This window comes from Mesocricetus auratus, unplaced genomic scaffold (genome assembly GCF_017639785.1).
Source record: "Mesocricetus auratus isolate SY011 unplaced genomic scaffold, BCM_Maur_2.0 Super-Scaffold_100021, whole genome shotgun sequence".
In the NCBI taxonomy this organism is placed as follows: Eukaryota; Metazoa; Chordata; class Mammalia; order Rodentia; family Cricetidae; genus Mesocricetus; species Mesocricetus auratus.
The window spans coordinates 17,987,611-18,010,918 of NW_024429202.1; the positions used below are offsets into that span (position 1 = coordinate 17,987,611).

The 23,308-nt window shown below is 37.1% G+C and overlaps 1 protein-coding gene across 7 annotated transcripts in view; it reads right to left on the reverse strand.

Annotated features, from left to right (window-relative positions):
- Positions 1-23,308, reverse strand: part of Fam135a (family with sequence similarity 135 member A) — a 77,961-nt gene that overhangs the window by 48,245 nt on the left and 6,408 nt on the right. For all 7 annotated transcript variants that reach the window (XR_005870059.1, XM_040729188.1, XM_040729191.1 and 4 more), the window contains 3 exons: positions 15,912-16,003; positions 14,291-14,406; positions 3,645-3,724 (listed from right to left, as the gene is read on the reverse strand). Coding sequence is in view for 6 of the 7 variants with exons in the window: in XM_040729188.1 (XP_040585122.1) it covers positions 3,645-3,724; positions 14,291-14,367 (157 nt within the window). In the remaining variant the exon portion in view is untranslated. The remainder of the gene's footprint in view (positions 1-3,644; positions 3,725-14,290; positions 14,407-15,911; positions 16,004-23,308) is intronic.

The window sequence follows — 23,308 nt, forward strand, 5'->3', positions numbered from 1 at the left end:
TGTACTTTTTGAATAAGTGAGCTTTTATTCAACCTCATCTTATTGTTGCTAATATTACAAAGTAAAAGACAGCTGCTAAAGCAAGCACCATGCCTGTCTCCTGAGTTCACAGCACAAATATTCAGGCAAGTAATTTCAATCTTTCCTTGACAGAATGAAGCTATTCAAATGGGAGCAAGCAAAATGGAAGCTTGAAATGCTGAATGAACTTAAAGCTTTCATAATCCATAAAATCTGATGATGAATTTTCTACTCATGGCTGTTGAGATTAATCAGTTACCATTATAGCAAATAATTAGAGACATGGTATGAATTGCCTACAGTTACTTATTTTCTTAAATTATTTTTAAAGTGCTGTTCTTTAATGTGTTTGATATTGGGTTGTTATAATAGAATTTTATTTCTGAAAAAAGTGAGTTTTTCCTGCAGGCATAAAAGGAAGCTAGTCTCTGCATTTTAATACTTACATTGTTTCCCTATCTGAGTGGCATGTCTAAATCAACAGCCTACCTATCTACCTATTTGACTAGATCAACACTCAAATAACTAGACCTCCCTAAATTTTCTTCTAGAAACCTGAGCTTCTTTATTCATGCTTGATACTCACTTCAATTTAATAAATCCCTGTCCTCTTATGCTGTAACAAAACCCACAAATGCTGCTGACATGTTTTCAACCTATAAATTTTATCAAAAGAACATTTACCTACAGACATATGAACCAGGAAGAAGGTAGTGGAAAGAGAAAATCTGAGAAAGAGGAAGGAATGTGAGTACTTTCAAACTAACTGATCTTTTAGCTATTTGCTTGTATTTGGACAAAAACATCTATCAGAGGGACTGAAGAAATTGCTCAGCACTTAAGAGCTCACATCCTTACTGTCACGAAATGTAGCTTCTGCTACAATTTTCAGGACATATATTGGTCTGAAAGGTCCAGAAGGGTTGAATGGCACACTGGCTATGCTATTCCCACGACTGGATCGTAAGACCCCTAACAAGATTTATAATTACTGTCAATCAAGATTGATTAGGGACAGAAAGGGTACTCTTGGCAGGAATGTGATACAAGTAGCAGTCAGGAGTCACTTAAGGTCTTCTAGAGTAGGAAAAGTATTCATGAGCTACTGCTAAATCTTTTGGTAGTTTATTTCTCATGCTCGTTCTACTCCCTCCTACCAGTCAAGAAGTAGAAGTAGAGAATGTTCTATGAAGTTTAGTCTAAGATGATTTATAGAAAAAGAAGTTATGCCAATCACATGCAATTTTCAACAAAACACATCAACCAGATGCAATACTTTGACATTTAATTCTATCATCTAGATCCATCTAAATGCATAAGGTTTGCTTCAAATACCGGTTTTCCATTTGTCATTGACTCTACTGCCTATTGATTCTGGCATCCATAATCTTTCTTAGAATTACTCTGTAATACTAACCACGACCAGAACTTCTAGTTCTCACAGGGAGTTGTTTAGAATCTAAGAAAATTTAGGTACAAGTAATTCCTTGAATTACTAAAATATTTTTAATTGTAACAAATTTTAATCTATTAAGTGTGAAATTTACTTCTCCCCCCAAACAAATTATACCTAACATGAACAAAGAGCTATTTCTGCTGAATACAGTAACACTATAATAAACATACTGGGTTTGTTGTTTCTAGCACATTCCATTCTGGCCTTTCACACAGTAATTTGCTAGGAATCTACAACTTACACAGTTTTGTGTATGTTCTCCCATTTCTTCATCTCTTTTGAGACTTCTAACCCTTACCCCCAATTAGAATTTTCTTGATTAACTAAATAATCCTATACCCAAACATTTGAAATAGCAATGTTTTCAAATTAATTCCAAATTAGAATAACCAAAATAAAAAATTCAGCATAAATTAATTTACCCTTTAAAAAAATCTCATGTCCTTATGAGGAAGACATCAACTGTAAAGAATGTTTACAATTTTCACATTTATTATATATAAATATTAACATATACTATTAATATATAATATATACTGATAAAATATGCATAATATATGTTATATTATGGGATATAAACATACTACTTATGTATATCTACATATACATTAATGCATAGTTTACTACTATTTACATTTTTACATTTATCAGTTTTTGAGATTATGAGTACTGCATTTATGATTTCTATCCCATACCCTTCCCCCAATTCGTTTTGTATGCCCCCAACTCCTCTCAATTTCATAATCTCTTCAATTATTATACACACACCTCCACATAAATACAAAATTTTGCCTTAGTTCTCTCCAAATTTTATTATACTAAAGTAACAGATTTTGTTTAAGAAATTAAATCCTTAAAGAAGTTAACTTCAGTTGACCTTTTTGAATTTACATAAAATATATTGCCATCTAGAAAAGTATTTCCTAAAGTCTGAGGTTTTTGCAATGCACTCTCAAGAGGTAACACAGAGCAAGATATGCCTGCACCTGTTAGGCTTAAGGAAGTTCAAAGAGGAGCTCCAAGTCTGTTTGGAAATCGCTGTTGCTTTACACCTGTTTCTTGAAGTTGAGTTGTGAGCCTAGCCTTTAACAGCCAAACTGTCTTTCCAGTCCCCTCTATTCCTGGAAAGCAATCTTACAGAAGGTTTTGTTATGACAATAAGCATATATATATGAATGATACATGATGCCAGGCCAAGGAGAAAACATTTTCTTTTTCTTTTTTAAGACAACAAAGCTATTTTTCTTTTGTGATCATAATAGGCTCCCTGACTACTTTGATAGCGCTTTCAAAGGTAAATTCCTATTAAGCACAATAACACATTTCATTAAATCTAACAGGAACTAGCATGTTAATATCTACAGTATGATAAAAAGATAACAATTTTAATGTCCAGTAAATCTCTTTAACTATTAAAGGACTGTATTATGCTCAGCATAACTTTAGGTTTGGTGTGTTGTTATTTTTATAATGCTTAGAAAACTATAATATCAGGTTTATATGACAACTGTTTAGAATTTTTTTGCTAACCATTTCACTTCCTAACTACATGGAATAAAAACACATACAAGTTGAGTATTTCTTATCCAGAATGCTTGGAATAAGAAGTGCTTAAGGTTTTGAATTTTTACAGGTTGTGGAATATATGTATATAAATAATGCGCTTGATTTGAGACTGAAGTCTAAAGGTAAAACTTGTACGTAGCTTACACATGAAGGATGGAGATAGTTTTTTTTTTATGCAGCATTTTTAGTGTACCTCTATAGCTAGACATGGTGGTTTACAGCTGAAATGCCAATATTCCAAATGCAGAGTCACAAGGATGCAGACTTCAAAAGCATATTGTAAAATTTCATTATATATAATAGTCTGTTAATCTTAAATCAAGTATGTATGTATTTTTCTTGTATACTGTTTTAAACCTTAACTTATACAACTAATAGCACATGTATCTATGTTTATTTCCACAAAAAATTCATTGTGTTCATTTGTAAGAAACTAAATTAAACTTGTTTTACTTATTTCTTAAGAGAGAAATCATAATAATCCTATTTGGTAACTCATGCTTACAAATGAAAAAACGTAAAAGTATTTATAAAATATTATCTTTGACCAACATGTTACTTCAAATTCTTATTTTTAACTTGAAAATATTTCTTCACTTACCTGTTGCATGTAGCAAGCTGGCTTCTACTCTGTGGGGAATTCTTGGTGGAATTTTCATTGATGCACGTATTTGGTAAAAACTAAAAGCAAAATAATTAAGTCAGTTTAAAACATGTGTTCCTATCTCTATAGTTTGTATGTATTAAAACAAATTGGATCAAATTCTACCAGTTTTTATAGTTCTACCAGTTTTCCTATAACATTTCACATATCCAATTATGAAATATTAGCACAGCATGAAACCCAAAGAGAAACTTAGCAAGTATAACGATGAATAATAGAAACAGAAGCAAACAGACATGGTAGCTTTTACTGTACCAGCCATGAATGGGAAGGTAATCTATAGGATTAGAGAGGCATCTAAGAACAACTGATTTAGTTTTCTTTAAAAAGATAATAAAACAGAGCTTGCAAGAGGCCCAGTGGCTAAAGAAACTTGCTGTCACTCCTGATCTGATGTCTTAAGTTCAACCCTTACAACTTTCATGGAGAAAGGAGAGAACTCCCTCCCAGGAGCTGTCCTCCAATTTCCACATGTGAGTGTGTACCTGTTCCTGTGCATGCAATAGGTGTTCTTAACACCTAACCCAGTTGTGATGACCCCAGCCGTAAAATTATTTTTGTTGCTAATTCATAACTAATTTTGCTACTGTTACTAATCATAATGTAAATATCTATGCTTACCTATGCTCTTAGGTGACTCCTGTGAATAGGTCATTTGACCCCTAAAGGGGTCACAACCAACAGGTTGAGAACCATCACCTTTTCTCTCTTCTTTCTTTCCTTTCCTTCCTTCCTTCCTTCCTTCCTTCCTTCCTTCCTTCCTTCCTTCCTTCCTTCCTTTCTTTCTTTCTTTCTTTCATTTTGAGACAAGGTCTCACTATTTAGCCCGGGATGGCATGGAATTCTATCTGTAAGCCAGGGTGGCCTTGAACTTGCTGAGATCCATCTGCTTTTACCTAGCACTTATGCCTAGTACTAGGTTTAAAAGTGTATTCCACTACTCAGCTTTATTTTATTCTTAATTGTGTGTTCACGTGTATCTGTGCACACATAATGAATGTAGGTGCCCATGGAGGTCAAATGGGGGAGTGGATCTCCTGGAGCTGAAGTCACAGGCAACTGTGAGCACCCCAACATGGGTGCTGGAGACTGAACTCAGGTCCTCTGAAGGGCAGTGTGTGGTCTGGATCATTGAGCCCCAGCAACAGACATTATTAACTAACTTTCAACCTCTGACTACATTTACTGTTTAGTGATAAAACAGTTCACATATTTTCTCTATCCACTCTTCAGTTGAGGGGCATCTAGGTTGCTTCCAGGTTCTGGCTATTACAAATAATGCTGCTATGAATATAGTGGAACAGACGTCCTTGTTGTATGAATGTGCATCCTTTGGGTATATGCCTAAGAGTGGAATTGCTGGGTCTTGTGGTAGACTGATTCCCATTTTCCTGAGGAATCTCCATACTGATTTCCAAAGTGTCTGTATGAGTTGGCACTCCCATCAGCAGTGGAGGAGTGTTCCCCTCTCCACATCCTCTCCAGCATGAACTGTCATTGGTGTTTTTGATTTTAGCCATTCTGACAGGAGCAAGAAGGTATCTCAGAGTTGTTTTGATTTGCATTTCCCTGATGGCTAGGAATATTGAGCATTTTCTTAAGTGTATCTCAACCATTTTAGACTCCTCTATTGAGAGTTCTCTATTTAGTTCTGTAGCCCACTTTTTAATTGGCTCTTTTGATGTTTTGGAGACTTGCTCCTTGAGTTCTTTGTAAATTTTGGAGATCAGCCCTCTGTCAGATGTGGGGTTAGTGAATATCTTTTCCCATTCTGTGGGCTGCCTTTTTGTCTTGTTGACTATGACCTTTGCCTTACAGAAACTTCTCACTTTCAGGAGGTCCCATTTATTAATTGTCCACCTCAGTGTCTGTGCTATGGATAGAGAAAATGTGGTACATTTCACAATGGAGTACTACTCAGTGGAAAAAAACAACGGAATCTTGAAATTTGCAAGCAAATGGATGGCACTAGAAGAAACCATACTGAGTGAGTTAACACAGTCACAAAAAGACAAACATGGTATGTACTCACTCATATATGACATGGATCAGGAGAGTGCCAGCCTACAATCCCACTGCCAGAGACTCTGGGAAACAGGAAGGACCCTAATAGAGAGATGCATGGTACCCCAGAGAAGGGGAATGAGGCAAGATCTCCTGAGCAGATTGGGAGCATGGGGGGGGGGAACCAGGAAAAAGAGAGGGGGAGAAGAGGAGGGGAGTGGAGGACACGGGGGAACAGGAAGGTTGAGTCAGGGGAAGAATAAAGGAGAGCAGGATGAGAGATACCATAATAGAGGGAGTCATTATAGGTTTGAGGAGAGATCTGGCACTAGTGAGATTTCTAGAGATTTACAAGGATGACACCAACTGGCAAACTAAGCAATAGTGGAAAGACTACCTTAAATGCCCCTCCCTGATAATGAGTTCGACTGCTTCCTTATATGCCCTCCTAGAACCTTCAACCAATGACTGATGAAAGCAGAAGCAGACACCCACAGCTAAACACTGAGCTGAACTCCTGGAACCCAGCGACAGAGATAGAGGACTGATGAGCAAAGGGGTCAAGAGTGGGCTTGTTTAATTCACAGAAATAGCTGACCTGAATATGGGGGAGCTCTTGACCCCAGACTGATGGCTGGGAGCCAATATGGGACTGATTCAGACCCTCTGAATGTAGGTGTCAGTGAGGAGGCCTAGACAATCTTTGGGGCTTTGGGTAGTAGATCAGTATTTATCCCTGGCATACAAATGGACTTTGGGTGCCCATCCCACAAATGAGGGATGCTCTCTCAGCCTGGACTCTTGGGGGAGAGCCTAGGCCCTGCCCTGAACAAAATGACAGACTCTGGATATCCCACATGGAGGGCCTTACCCTCCCTGGGTAACAGAGTGAGAATTGGGTGGGGGGCTGGGGGGTTGGTGGGGGATAGTGGGAGGAAGGGAGGGAGAATAAGCTGGGATTGACATGTGAAACAACCTTGTTTCTAATGTAAATAAAAAATCTAAAAAACAAAACAAAACAGTTCACATAATGTATTTCCTGCTGCTTAGTAAAGTATGATGTTGTTCCTATAAAACTGTATGGGAGCTGAATTAGCCTCCTTTCATGGAAAATCGTTCTTACCTGTAAGAAAGACTGACAGACAGGCTATATAGTAATTGACAGTCGTTTCCTGTCACTTCAAGGAAAACAAATGACAGTACTGGCTGCCAAAGATATCAGTTAAGTGTTCAAATGAGAACTGTCTATAAAACAAGATCTAGGCTAGCCAGGGCTATGTAGTAAGACTCTTTTCTCAGGGAGAAAAAAAAAAGATACATTTAGATGTATATTGGGGAGCTGACCATTTGATGTTTATTTTTCTTTAATAATTTATTTAAGCAGTTTAATTCATTAAATTGTAAATAACATGAAGATGGAGAGGACATATGGTCACATCTGAGACAAGATTAGTCATAGTGAAAAGTGTCAAGTGCCTTAAATGGGTACAGAAACTCCATGGAGACAAAGTAGTAGACTAGTAAGAGTAAGACAAGGTCTGCTTGCAAAAATGATAGTTGAGAAGTAACAATGAATCAGAAGAAACTTCAAACCAGACAGCAAAGTTTTCTAGGAGCTCTTCAACCTCCCATGTGAAGAACATGGTTAAATATGAAGTGCAATATTATAGTTTTTAAACATAAGTATGTGACACCAAAGTTTAAACTAAACAAACACTAGGTGATGTTTCATTTTAAACTTCTGAAGCAATGCTATTTGTTAAATGTGTCTAACTATCATCCTATATTTAACAATATATGTTGGCTGGAAAAAAACCACACAAGTCTAAATAAAATTCATAATTATTCACCACAGAATGACAAATACCAAAAGGAACAAGGATTGGGAAGGCTATCAGCAAAGGAACCTCTCTGTACATGGCTGGTGGGAATACAAATTATCACAGCCATCATAGAGAATAATACAGCAGTTACCAAAGAGCTAAAAAGAGCATGTTCATATGATCCAGCAACAGAAATTCCAATGTATACTCCATACTGTAGTATTACTCACAACAACTGAGTAAGCAAGCTGTCTATCCATGAATGAAAATAAGAAAATGAAGTGCATACCATGAAATGAGCTTTTAAAGAGGAAATTGTCACTTGAAGTAAATAAATGTATCTGGAAGGTAATTTGCCATGTTAAATAATCCAGGCACATCAACTTAGTTATCTGTGAAATCTGAAGAAGCTGAATCTATGACAGGCATGTAGAATGCTAGTACAAGACCAAGAGGCAGTGAGAGGTGTGTGTGTGTGTGTGTGTGTGTGTGTGTGTGTGTGTGTGTGTGTGTGTTTTGGTAGGAGGGCTGGGGTTGGGGGGTGGAGTGTGTTGATCAAAAGATATAAAGTTTCAGTTACAAAGAAAAATTAAGTCTCCCTAAGATTGCATTGTATGGTGACCACACACAATAATAATGTATTGCATACTTCAAAATTTCAAAAGAATTTTAAGTATTCTTACCACACACTAAAAGATAAGTAGGTGAGGCAATGGCCAAGTTAACCTAAATAGCTCCAAAATCTTCTATATTAAAACACTACACTGTATCCTATAATAAATAATGACTATAATTTTCTTTTAAGTATGAAAGCATCCCAGTTATAATACATTAGGGAAAACCAATTGGATAGTTGTAAAGGATGATACACTACCTAAATATTCTGCACCCAAGACCAATGAACTTAAGGGCTCAATAATTCACATCTCTCTAATTGTGGGACGCATACTCTGTTCTGACGACTCTTCCCTGTGTTGAGGAAAAACAGCCACGGATGCAATGAACCAACAGATAGGTCTGGATTTGGCCTAGGACTAATTTCCCATAATTAACACTATTGTATACTGTCACAGTATTTTACCTAGTATTATATAAAAATAGCATATATGGATATTAGTTTGTTTCATACTTAGATTTATTTTGGAAGTAACTATAATCATCATCACAAAGGTAGAGATTAGTATGGAAGAAAAACACCAATAAAATAAAATAAAATACTGTTAGAAAAGCCAATTCTAAGCCTGGCGGTGGTGGCGCACACCTTTAATCCCAGCACTCGGGAGGCAGAGGCAGGCGGATCTCTGTGAGTTCGAGGCTGGGCTGGACCGATAGCCTCCAAAACAATATAGAGAAACCCTGTCTTGAAAAAAACCAAAAAAAAAAAAAAAAAGAAAAAAGAAAAGCCAATTCTAAGTGTATCCTGTGATCATTGGTTCAGAACAATGTGATTAGATATTGTGTGAAGTCAAGGAGTGTCCTATGAACATAAAAGAAAAAACTGAGACAATATCATTAAACATGCTCAGGAATCTATGAGTTCATTCTGCTACTGAATAAAAACTCCTGAAAATAACTAAACAAGAGAAATAAAACCTCATGCCTTTCTACACAGAGTAGCCAAATTGTTAATGATGTTTTTCTTTCTAGAATCTCAGTTAATAACGTCAAAAGGAGTAAGAGAATTAGAACGGCACTGTTCTGAAACTCCTAGCAAAATAATCATTCTGGGAAAAGACCTTCAAAGGACACTATCAACTAGATTATAGAAAACTTTGTAACGGTCCACCAAGTTGATAACCCTTGAATCAATCTTGTCACAAAAAGAAACAACCAGACACTGTCATGTTCTGTAATGTATCCAAAAGGACACAGGTCCACTTGAGCATTCTTCTTACAAACTCTACTGAATTTTAGCCTTTAAAAAAATAATTACAGCCTTAAAAAATCTAAGATTACATAATCAAATGCAACCTATGAATGTAATTTTTAATAGAATAAGAATGTATTCCTGTGATACATTTTTCATGGAACTCTTATAAACAGAATTGCATGAGGTAAAAGTATTTAAAACAAGGTAGTAGATGGTAATGATGGATCAGTGCATTGAGGTTCCTTGCCATCTGACCTGAGGGCTTGAAGTTGATATCTGGAGACCACAGGAGGAAAGAAAACAATGACGTCTGCAGGCTGCTCTCTGATCTCCACATGTGTGCTGTGCCTGCCACACACACACACTCACACACACACACGCACACACACACGCACACACACACACGCACACACAGATGTATATATAGTGTTAAAAGTTTTTTTATTTTGTTTACTCATCTATTTGTATGTATGTAGGCATATACATGCTATAGTGTACTTCTGGCTAATTCTAAGTATTAAAAGGTCTCTTTGAATGTTTTTTTTTTCCTCTCTTTAGATCCTTGCCCACTCCATGATAAGATGTAGGATGAAAAAACTAAAAGAAAGCTGTGTCTGCCAAGCTGAGGCCATTCTGTATCAGCTAGTACTCACCCAATCTGTCAGCTGACTGGATTGATGAGTGAATCCAGCAAAGGTTATTCAAGCCAAAACATCTTAGCAGAACTACTGAGCTAATAAATCTTAAGGAACAGAAACACATTTGATGCAATGCTACTGTAAGCTCTAAGCTTGTTATTAACTGTTTATAGCTGCAGTATCACAGCAATAAATAAAAAAATGCAGAAACCAGTAACTAGGATTGTTACTTACTATAACAAAAATTTAAAACACAACCCTGTCTTGTAAAACCAAAAAATAAATAAATAAATAAATAAATAAAAATAAAATAAAACACAACGCCTTTATGGACAATCTAAATTATACAAGGCAGAAAAATAAAGAAGAAACAACAGGAGATTAGAAAAATGGTAACTTTTGTTATGGAATGATAAAATATGCTGTTTATAATAACTTAAGGTGAAATTAATGTCCTAAGCTTTTGGACATGGAAAAGCAATCCTCAATGGTTCCTATTAGCTAAGCACTTTAAGACAGAACAGGAGAGAAAACTGAAGAAACTACAGGCTTCAGGGACTACAGAGGGGCAAGGACTTGAGGGCTGGAAAATTAAAAAAAAAAAGTCTGTTTCTGTTCTAAAAGATCCGCAGTATAAGATGAATCAAAGATTGTATCAAGAATGTAGGCATACATTTTTCTTTAAAATTCACCAAAAGAAGCAAGGTAGGCTGTAAGTAGGCATCCTGATATTGACAATGCTTTTTAGGAACTTTGTAGGCACCATCCCACAGAACTCTGATGCCCAAGTATTAGTAGTGATTATATCTAGAGATGGACTTTTAAGATATGGCCATGTCAGGCATACAGATATAAGTCAGGCTAGCCTACTGACAAATGAGAGGCCACATGGAACAGACTGGAGCAGAGAAAAGCATACCAGGCTATTTCATTTTCTTAATAAGATGGTAAAATCAAGCTAAATCCTCTCACAAACCAATGATTTAAACCTAGGAAATCTCTTCCTGTGCTTACGTAGTTATTCATCACCTACCTCCGTGAAGTTAGGCTAGTGCAAGACCTGGTGGCAGAGAGATGATGTACATTCCATAGAAAGGCACTTAGTCATCAATCATTTACCACAAGTCCACCACCCTATTCCACCCCACCCCCCTTGCCTTTGCAAAGGTGTCATTAGGAAGCAGGCTGAACTTAGCAAGCAGGCTGAACTTGAAGCAAATCTCTGAAGGAAAGATAAAAAAGACTTCCTGCCCTACATCTGTCAAAAGAAGGGACATAAGGACAAAGAACTCTATGTCCCTGAAAAGGTGGGGATCTTGAACCTACATTCCATAAAATCTAAGAATTTTTCTTAAAAAAATAAAAAAGGGGGGAATCTTACAGAACATTCAAACCCTTTTCCCTAGGCTTGAACGTCAATAAAAGAACAAACAAACAAACAACCCAAAAACAGGGAATGAAGAAACCAGAAACCTGAGGCCCAGCAGCCTTCTCCCTTGGGAAGGACCTGCTAGTCAAACTGTCTTACAACTGATCTATATCTCTCTGGACTATCTCATGGTTTTCTATAAATTGTTAGACTGCCACAGGAACGGTGGAGAGGAATTTTTTTTTCTCTTCTTGTTTGGCCAGACTAGAAATAGACTGAGTTACTTTTACTAGGTTTTGTTTCCTCATTTCTTCTGGAATACAGGGAACTGAGACAGCAGACTATGGATCTGAGCACTGCACAGCACAGCATGCTGTGCAGCCCTTCAGAGTTACAGCCGAGAGTCACTGCAGATGCCTGGCTGTGCTAATTTCTTTCTGAAAAGTGTTTCCTGTGCACTACAGGCTAGCCTGAAACATTTATATAGCCTAGGCTAGTCTTACACTAATGATCCTTTGTACCTCTTTCCCAAGCCCTAGGAACTACACATTTCTTCCGTGCAACCATCAATTTTATCATGTGCAGTGGTTTGAAGGAATATGGCCTCCATAGACTCATATGTTTGAAATTTTAGTTCCCAGTTGGTGCAACTGTTTAGAAAGGGTTAGGAGGTGTGGCCCTGTTGGAGGAGGTGTGTCACTGGAGAGGGCTTTGAGGTTTCAAAGGACCGGGACTAATTCCCAGAGTGTGTATTTTTCACTCTCGTTGCCTCCAACCTGAGGATCAAGATATTAAGTGCTTAGCTGTTTCTGCTGCCATGCCTTTACTCCATCACCAGACTCTAGTTCTCTGAAACTGTAAGGCCCAAATTAAATGCTTTCTTTTATACATAGCCTTATTAATGGTGTTGTATCACAGCAACAGAAAAATAACTAAGTTCACTTGTGGTGGTAGTAGTAATAATTCTATTCTCACTTGGAAATGACTCACTGTTACCTAAATCCATAGTATCAACTCATCTCCAGATACTAAAGGCTATTAGAAACATAGCTTTGCTTTCCTTATGACCTTTTTTCTAGAATTCTAGAAAACATTCAAATTTCTAAATACCCTTAAAAAAATAACATATTAGCCGGGCGTTGGTGGCGCACGCCTTTAATCCCAGCACTTGGGAGGCAGAGGCAGGCGGATCTCTGTGAGTTCGAGGGCAGCCTGGTCTACAAGAGCTAGTTCCAGGACAGCCTCCAAAGCCATAGAGAAACCCTGTCTCGAAAAACCAAAAAAAAAAAAAAAAAGAAAAAAAAAAAGAAAAAAAAATAACATATTAACTTGGTGGTACATACCCATAATAATCCCAGCACTTGGGAGACTAGACAACAAGAACTTTTCATTAATTTAAGGTTATCTAAGGATATGTAGTAAGACCCTATCTTTAAAAAAAACCTAAAATAAACTAACTAAATAATGTTTGTATTCCCAAGACTTGGCTTAAACTGCTTTCCTATTAAAAGAATCTTTCATTTCATTCTTTACCTATTTAAGTCTTACCTAAATTATCTCTCAGAGGTAGGATAAACAGACAGGAAAAAAGGGGCATAAAGGAAAGAAGTCCCTCACCCTAGGATTTAGTTTGCTTTTCCTACTGAAAGCCAAGAAACTTCAGTATAAACTCAAAATTGCCAATAAAGATAATGCCTAAAGACCTTTCAAACAAGGATGCTAAAACGAATGGGCTGGAGACACAGTTTAGTGGTTAAGAATGGATAGTGCTTTTGCAGAGGACCCAGCTCAATTCCTAGCTCTCCTGTCAGGTGACCCACAACCACTTGTAACTTGAGCTTCAGGACATCTGATGCCCCCTTCTGGCCTCTTTAGGCCTTGCATGAATATACACACGCGTGCATGCGTGCACACACACACACACAAACACACACACACATACACACACTAATGAGAAAAAATCTTAAGCAACAAATAAACTAGGATTATTTAGGGTTAGGGTCTTGTAATCTTGAAATTCACTATATTAGTACTTCTTTCACTCTATTAAACCTAAACGATGCACCCCCAAAACCATCTTAAATTTTCATTTACAAAAGGAATTCTTTAAAATAACAAAAGGTAAACAAGCTCACATAATTTCCCTTAATTTTTAACTTAAATTTTAATATTAGCTTAATCTTTTAAACTTGTAAATTATGCACTTTGCACATATCACTGAGATACAGGGCCATGTAGACAATGGCACTGAAATAAGACTATCTCTTGAGAAGTTCACATCCATGTCTTGGATATGGGCTGAAAATGGCCTAAACAGTTCCTCTTAAATGTTGACTCTTGAAAGCACATCATTCTTTGTCTTGGTAAGCTAACTACTTTACCCTGGCTCACTGTGAAATACTTTTCTGCAGAGCATCAAAGATATAGCTTCCTCTGGATGGAGATCTCTAAATGGGGGCAGAAATGCCTCAGGCTGCACGACAGTGTTGGGCTGTGTTTTCCTCTTCCTGCCTATATCACTGTAATGACTTTCCTAATAAACAATCCCCCCAAAAATGTTCTGCTTGATTTCTACACTTTCCTATACTTACTGAAGCTTTATCATAGATGCTTTGTACATCTACTTAGCTATTTCTTTGTAAATAACTTTCCTTCATTATAACAATATACTTTTAAACAATAAAAATGAGATAGAACATTTTCATTAAAGCACCCCTTAATGATCAATACAAACTCACAAATACATATTAAATATATCCAGTATTATCCCCAAATATCTAGTTAAATGCAATTACTTAGACTATAATCACCCAAATACAGCTCATTTTATATATATATAAACAAAATCTGTAATTAAATTCTTGCTATAAAATGCATACCCTCTTTGGAATAAATCCACATTGTAGAACTTGTTTAGCTCCACGGAGAATTCTACCATTGCTTGAACTTCAGTCATTTTTAATTTATACCCAGAGGACAAATCTGGTAACAGCACCTTAGTTAAAAAAGGGGGAAGGAGTCATGAGAAACACAGAAAAGCCAATTTATAAGTCTAACTCAGCTTAATCCAACTAAATAGTACTAGAATCCAAAGATGGCCGACAGCAGTTACCACTTAAGTCTGGTTGGTTGTGAAGCTTTTCTAACATTTGTTTCTCCTGATGACATCTATGTGATAATCCATGAACGGATTTTTTTTTTGTTAAGAAAATATTGCTTAAAGAACAAAGTACTTTTGAATTAAAAATTTTCCCCTTATTATAAGAAGCCTAAAAGCATTTATTTCCACAAAAGTTAAAACAAAATGTACACAGGCAATTGAAAATTAAAGCATTCGCCAGGCAGTGGCGCACGCCTTTAATCCCAGCACTCGGGAGGCAGAGGCAGGCGGATCTTTGTGAGTTCGAGGCCAGGCTGGACCGACAGCCTCGAAAACAATACAGAGAAACCCTGTCTCGAAAAACCAAAAAAAAAAAAAAAAAAAAAGAAACCCTGTCTCGTAAAACCAAAAAAAGAAAAAAAAAGAACATTAAAGCATTCATATATCCATTGAAATATACAGATTCATATGATTGCATTAGTACAACTTTTCTTTTATAAAATTGGTGTCCATGGCATGCACATTTTCTAATCTGTTCATTTCAGACAATTTTATGATAAACATTAATATATTAAGCCAATGAGTGTACAAATAGCATTATTTTGTATAACTTTAATACTATGAGCATGTTACAGTTTAAACTGCTACCCAGTGTCGGTGTTTCAGTGGTTTCTATCTTCACTATTTCAGAAAAAAACAAACATCCTTTCCAAGAGCACAGATTCTCCAAAGCAATTTAGAGAAAAGAAACGTTGGGAAATCTCTACTCCTGGTGTTCCTCATCCAAGCAGAGACACTGACAGCTTTTATTCCGGGCTCTCTATTCAGGGACACATGCACGGGTTTAAACATCAGAGACAGGGTCTCACTTTAGAGCAAAGAGCAGATCTGCAGACTATTCTTTTTTTTTTTTTTTTTTGGTTTTACGAGACAGGGTTTCTCTGTATTATTTTGGAGGCTGTCAGTCTAGCCCAGCCTCGAACTCACAGAGATCCGCCTGCCTCTGCCTCCTGAGTGCTGGGATTAAAGGTGTGCGCCACCACGGCCCAGCTGCAGACTATTCTACACAGTAAAGCTTTCCAAGGGAGAGAACAGGTGGATCCACTGTCCATTATCGAAGTGTCAGGATCCTTTAGCTCGGGACTCCCCTTCTATAATATAATTTACTCCTATGTAGATGTCACCTAGCACTAATGCTGTGAGCATAAACCATGTTTGTCTTTGATTGGTGAGTCCAGTGCCTTCTGCCAAGCTTATGGCACCATGGCAAGACATTCATTAGCATGCACGCATAGTAAAATCTCCAAACTTCACAGCTCTTGAAAAAAGGACTTCCCTGAAATTCAGCAAATATTCTAACCTATGATGAATTACATGCAAAAGAAATGCCATATGCTTACCTCTGCCCATCAAATCTTCATTTTACATTATTAAATAACCCATCTTGTATTTCCAGTTACTGATTCTTGTTGTTAAAAATATATTGTTCCCCCTAGAAGAAACAATAAAGGCTTAAATAAAATTAGAGACACAAAATCTAACTTAAAGATAACTATGTTTAATTACTTAACATTTATAATTTACACATAGACCTACATTTTCAAGGCTTGGGAATACATTATAACTTCATTACTATTATGTGTTTCTATTAAGGATTCCCATATGTAGACTGCACAATATAGAGTACTTTCAGAAACACTTCTCAATGAACACCTAAAACACTGGAAGCTTACCATTAATTTTAAGATACAGAATTCCTCATTTATAATAACTAGTGATTTTTGTAATTTCATATATATGCATGCATATACTTCATACAGACACATACATAAAACATAGTATTTAAAATAATTAAAAAATATTGCCTATCTTTGCTGTTTTCCTTATATTTTAAATATTTAGATGGAAAAAACTTCTGCCTTTAATATAATTGTGTTCCAAAAACATTAAAGTAAGGATCATGTTCATTCTTCACGTTTTTCTTCTGTAATGATGGTGCAGACTGTGCCAAGTCCTAAGGCTGCTACTTTAGGAATCTCATCAATAATAATAAAGATTAATATAGATCAAATCCATGTATCTTTAGAGAAGAGACTCCCCACTTTATAGAAATAAGTGTAGGTCAGTTCTGGATTCCAATGGGCTCCGTAATCACAAGAAATGCAGTAAGCACAGACAATATAGCAGAAAGCAGTAAGGCCTCAGGATTGCAGTCTCCAGGCGTTGCCTCCCTTAGATCTTCATCCCCTTTAAGGTACACAGCACCCATCTCACATAAACCAGTAGTAGTCGATTACATGGGCGAGAGATAAACTTAGATCTTTTTAAAGCACTTTTCATTTTGAGATCTCTGTTACAATAACTGGGCCTTTCTTATGCACAGAAAGTAGGGTATAGCTATAATAGAATCCTAAAACATATGAATTAATAATTACCAGAAGTAGGGTACAGTTGCAACAAAGGATGCCTGGCATTAGCTTAACAATTACATACCAGGCAACAAGAAAACATACTACTAAAATACTGATAAACTCTCTTACATAGAACAGAACAACAAATAAAGATATCTACAATAGCCTCCAGAACTAGGTGTCCATATATGTCCAGAGCCCCAGAAAAGCAGTTGAAAAGAATCACAACACTGGTTGTGTGGCTGGTCCTCTGCTGTGTTTACTTTGGCTGGTTTGGAAGTAAAGATGGAAGGAAATAAAGGGACAGAAACTGGGGCCTTGCAGCCAAGTACTCTAATATCCCAAACCAGGATAAGTATCTTCCTCAAAGGAATTCTAAAAATTGCTGACACAACAAGTTAAGATTAGGTTAAAGGTGTTGCCGACAATGCTTGTTATTACATATAGTCTAAGTACAATGGCCACTAAAATGAGAGATAAAGATGAATTTCACTGAAATAAAGCTATTAAAATGAAGTAGGTGTACAGAGAGAAAGGGCAAGCAAATAAACCACATTCATAAAAGTTTAGTGAGTCACAGTCACAAAAAATAGAGAAAAAAGTCATAAAAATCCTATTTTTCTTTAACAGAACAGTATTTGTCAAAGAAATAACGTATAAAAGCCTGTGACTATGTAACTTGCAAGCTATCGAATCTGCAATAGCAGGAAGCTATGGAAGGCTATGAAAACTGCTCCTTTCAAAGTAGACAAACTTTCAACATTAGCTTCAGTGTGGCTATATGGAGGCTAACATAAGGAAGAAGGATTCAGATAGCAATCAGAAGGCTCCTAATGCAATGAACACAGGTATTCTTCCACTGCCAGGACATAGTATCTTCATCATTCCAGTCCATCCTTTGCTCTCAGCTGGAAAGCATTTCCTACTGTTTGTTTTCCCAAATGGGAGACTTTTTACAATTCTGTTTCTGATTTTATCACAAAACATGGGCATGTGTAGAGAGGAGTAGAGCAGCAGGTGTTTTATTTCTAGGTAACTGGACTTGCAGGTCTCTCAGTGACCTGGGATTAATGGAACACACAGACTGCTCTTGTTTTGTTTTTTGCTTTTGTTTTAGGAAGAGAGGCCATGTGTTTTTGACAGGTTATACATGGGGTATCTGGAAGGCTAGCATAGCAGACCGGTACACTGCATGTTATTTCTTTTCTCCTTTCCAAGCCAAATGGTCAAGTTATCCTACCCATGGAATGTGGCCAACTGACCCTACTCAAGGAATATAAACTGAAATGATGCACGTAGCATCTGCCTTGTTTAAAAGGAAATTCTTTGCCCGGAATTTCACCCTCCTTCATTTTTCTAGGCTGGAATACTCTCTTGACAAAGATCTAGTTTTGATCACACAGATTAGGCCAAAACTCTTAAGACTGGCAAAGAAGGGAAGGATTCCAACGTGTCTTAGTAGCTTAGACACTGCTCAGTTCTTTGGCTTTATGATTCTTTGACACAGTGAATGAACTTAATCTATAACTTCTCTGACCTCATCTCCTCTGCAGTCACTCGTACTCCTTTCTGTTCCTCAAGCACCCAAAGTCTGCATTCACTTTTTCTGGAGCACTTGCCCCTCCCGGTATGCACATGACTCACTCCTTTACCTTCTCTTGGGTTAGACTCCATACCAGCTTCGCAATTAGGTCTTCTCTGACCACACCCTATCTGTTTCCTAAGCACTTCTGTCCCTTTAAAATATTAAAGACTTTACTGTAGTAAGGCTTTTTGTTTGCCATCAGCTCAAAAATAATGACACAGACTTATTATTAATTATGAAAGTTTGACCTTTAGTTTAGGCTTGTTCCACTAGCCCTTACAACTTAAATTAACCCTTTTATACTAATCTATGTTTTGCCTCATGCTTTTTTACTTTTTTTTCATTCTGTATGTCAGATTCCCTCTGTGTCTTGTTGACATCTCTCTGAAGTAATTTGTGGGCCTAAATTCCTCCGCCTTTTCCTTCTCTCCTTGGAAATTCAACCTATCTTTCCTGACTAGCTATTGACCATTCAGCTCTTTATTAAACTAATCACAGCAGTATATCTTCACAAAGTATATAAATAACCCACAATACTTTACCTACTAATCTGTAAAATTAGGATGCTGTTACATAGCCCAGGCTGGTTCTGAATTTCCAATCTTTCTACTACTTCCTCTAAATAATTCAACTGTAAGCAGGTGCTACCAAATCTAGCCTTATTACTGTTTTTATCTAAACAATAAATTTCTGTAAAGTGGGAAATTCTTATTACTGTTTACTGAGTCATACCTATGAACAGACACATAGAAGGTGCTCAACTTTAATTTAGGGAATATTAAGATACCAATATTAAAGATTTCACAAATAGAAATGCCTTTTCCTCCTATCTAAAATAAATCAATTTGGAGAATGAAATTACAGTACAGGTATGTTGAAAACAGGCACAGATGAATAAGCTCCTTTATTGGTGTATATTAAGAATTTCCCTCTATTCTAATTCCTCTGTTCTGCTGTGCTATTTGTTATGCTGCTATCTCCTTTCCTTAAATCCTTCCCTTTTCACTGAGCAACTTTAAAAAGAAATATATATGTGTACAAATATGTTTATGATGCTTATAAACCACTGTGACTATCACTGTCACCCACTAAAACACAGGTGGTTTTATTTTTAAGAGTTGCTTAGTGGAAAAAAAAATAACAAAAGAACTTAAGGAAAAGGTAAAGGGGTGAAAGGATAAAGAAAAACTGAGGACTCTCAGAGTCATTGAACATGTTTGTGATTCTCTTGCCACAAACTAGTCTTATTCCACTGATGAAATGCTAAGCAAATGTTGCTTGGCTCCTTCAATCCTAGCTGGCTCTCTACAAGAGGAGTCAAATATTTCCTGTGATCTCCAGTCCATCGTTAGTGGCAATTATTGGTGGAAGAAAATTCTCAAGAGGAAACTGGAAGTCACCCCCCCACACACACACACAAAGGTGAGATCTTACTTTTAAAAGTTGTCAACTCATTAAAAAAAAAAGGACAAAACTTGTGCACTGCAAACCAAATTCAAAAAGTGCAAATTCATTCTACAGATTAATAAATTGATTTCTAATTTATGCAGAGTTTTATGCCACTTGCAAGAGAAGTCCTGGTCTGTCCTTTCTCAAGAACTAAAGAAATCGCTAGAAAGGATTTCTTTCCTCTTAGCTCAGTTATGCACAGGGCATTCTCCAGTGCAGTCACCACAAGCCATGAGCTTCTCAGCCTTTGAACAGTCTAGGGCTGGCTCAGAGCCCATCAATTTAATCCTGGCCTCTGAAGCTATCAGAATCAGCTGACTTATATGAGACTAAATGGTTTACTCTGCTAGCCCTGGAAAAACAGAATACAGAACTCAATAATCCGTAGGCCAATCAAACAGGAATCCGCTCTGCACGATTTCCTAAGTCGCCGACAGATAATTCAGCTGAGCCCAATCTAGACAAGATGATGATTCTGGTACTCAGTGAGAAATTCATGCTGAAAAGCCCTTTTGGAAACAAAAAAAATTTTTTTTGAAAAAAAAAAAAGAATTTCCTTAGCCCCACCAAGCAAACCTTATAGGAAGGGAGAAAATAAATTACTTTGTAATGCCTCAGGAAAAGTTAGTTTTATCTCAAAGGAAAAAAAACCCGAAAGTCATTTTGTTCTTTCTGAAATGCTCTGTCCAACATGGAGACCATAACAAAGAGGTGTCTAATGTGACTGAAGAACTTATTTCTTAACTTAATCTCAATCTAACATGAGTGTCATGCCAGATTTCCCTACTGTGAATAAGTATGAACTGAATAAGTATGGCCCCCTCAGACTCACATTTGAATGTTTGGTCTATGGATAGTGGCACTGTTAGGAGGTGTGGCCTTGTTGGAGAAGGTGTGCATTGTGGGGGCAGGCTTTGAGGTCTCCCATGCTCAAGCTACACCCAGTATGGGTCACTGTTCACATCTTGTTCCTACGGATTAAGATGTACAACTCTCAGCTCCTCCAGCACTGTCTGCCTGCTTGCTGCCATGCTTCTCTGTGTGACAATAATGAACTAAACCTCTGAAACTTTAAAGGTTTTCTTTGAAAAGAGTTGCCATGGTCATGGTATCTCCTCAGCAACAGAAACCCTAAACTACCTACTAAGCACAGCTTTATTGTGCTGATACTACTTTAAACATTATATGTAGAGTATTAAAATATTAGGGACAGACATGGCATTACACACTTTAATCCTAGCACTCAGGAGGCAGAGGCAGTAAATCTCTGTGAGTTTGGGGCCAGACTGGTTAACATGGCTAGTTCCAGGTAAGCCATGGCTATACAGTGAGCTCTATCTCTAAAAACAAACAACAACAACAACAACAACAAAAGGAGTGCACTTAAATATGCTGACATATATAATGGACTTTGAAGATGTAATTCAAAAATCATGTAAATATTTCATTTTTTACATTGACATGTGTCTTAGTTAAGGGTTCTATGACCAAATAGTTAAGGATTCTATGACCAAAGAGCAAGTTGGGAAGGAAAGGATTTATTTGGTTTATACTTCCATGTCACTGTTCATCATCCAAAGAAACCAGGACAGGAACTCAAACAGGGCAAGAACCTGGAGGCAGGAGCTGATGCAGAGACCATGGAGGATGCTGCTTACTATGTTACTCCCCATGGTTTACTCAGTCTGCTTTCTTATAGAATCTAGGACTACCAGCCTAGGGAGAGTCCACAAAGGGTTGGGCCCTCCCCCATAATCACTAATTAAGAAATACCCTAGAGACAGATTTTATAGAGGCATTTTCTCAGTTCAGGTGTTCTCCTTTCAGATAACTCTAGCTTGTGTCAAGTTGACATAAAACTACCCAGCATAACATGTCCTTAAACATATTTAAAACTTTTGATTTATGTGTATGTATGGGTATTTGTGTGCAGGTGCCCACAGGGTCAGATTTCCTAGTGGCTGTGAGCTGCCTGATATGGGTCCTGGCAACCAAACTCTAGTCCTCTGCAAGTGTAGCAAGTATTCTTAGCCATGAAGCCATCTCTTCAGAACTTAAACTGACATGTCTCAAGGTAGTATTTTAGATAGAATACCTGAAACCATTATTAAAATGGATTTTTACCAGTTTACTACATTTTTGGCATTTTTATGCATTTAATAACCAGGGGCACACAATGATGACACGCATGAGGAAGTCATAGTATAACTTGCAGGAGTAGATTCTTTCCTTCTACTGCCTGGGTTCCAGGTCCTGAGTGCGAGCAAGTACCTTCATCTGCTGAAACATCTCACCAGCCCCTCAAAACTTATTTCACTTGTGTTTAAAATATGTTGTTACTAGGAAATGTCACATTACATGCACTCACAAACTTCTACTGTCTATCAGTCTATTTATACTAAGCGGTCTTGTTAACTGGCTAGTGTGTATACACCAACTGCCCCAGAAGTAGCTTTTAAGAATACCAAGATACCAGCTTCCCATTAGAGCTGTTGAGACAGCTATGAGCACCAAATAACTGCCAAGGGATGGACTTTAAGAAAATGCAATAAATGCTCCCATATCATCCACACTGACCCTGAAACACTTCCTCAACTCAGACATGGTTCGTGTTTTACAACACTGTGGGTATGGAAGCACAGCTCAGAAGATGGACTGGAGACCACAGAAATTAATTGCTCTCACAGAAATAAAGAAGCGCCTTTACTCTCCAACTACAGGATCACGGACACCCTTGGGCATTCTGTTTACTAAGGCAGATGGAAAAGGAGTTGAACAAATTAGAGATGCCATGCTTCTTGTGAGCCCAAGGAATACAGGTTCTACCTTCCACCAATGGTGCAGGCAACAGCTAGTTTCTGAATTCTACTTGTAATTTAGGGACTGTAAGATAATGGAATCAGAACCTGTAATAGTGATAGTCCACACAATGATACCCAAATGATACCACCTACAGAAAAACAGAACGAAACAAAAGCAACCCAGTTCCTCAAAAGGCTCCTTGTTGGCATTTAGTATATTATTTTCTCATAAAACATGAAATACTTTTCCTTCAGTACTGTGATAAAGTTCACTTTTTTCCAGCTAAATACTATCTAACATAGCTAAGCTTACATTTAAGAAGCCATACTGTTATTAAATGTTCATATTTACTACAATGAGAGGCTCACATAGTGACAGACATGGAAACCGATCTCAAAAGAAGAAACAGCAGATTCCCTCACATTAATATTAAGTTGTAACTAAGAGTGATATTTGGGATTTGCAACCAACAATAGGAAAATATCTAAGATGAAGAGTTAAATTTAAGTATGTTAATTAGAATATGACACAGATTTTCTAATGAAGTTAG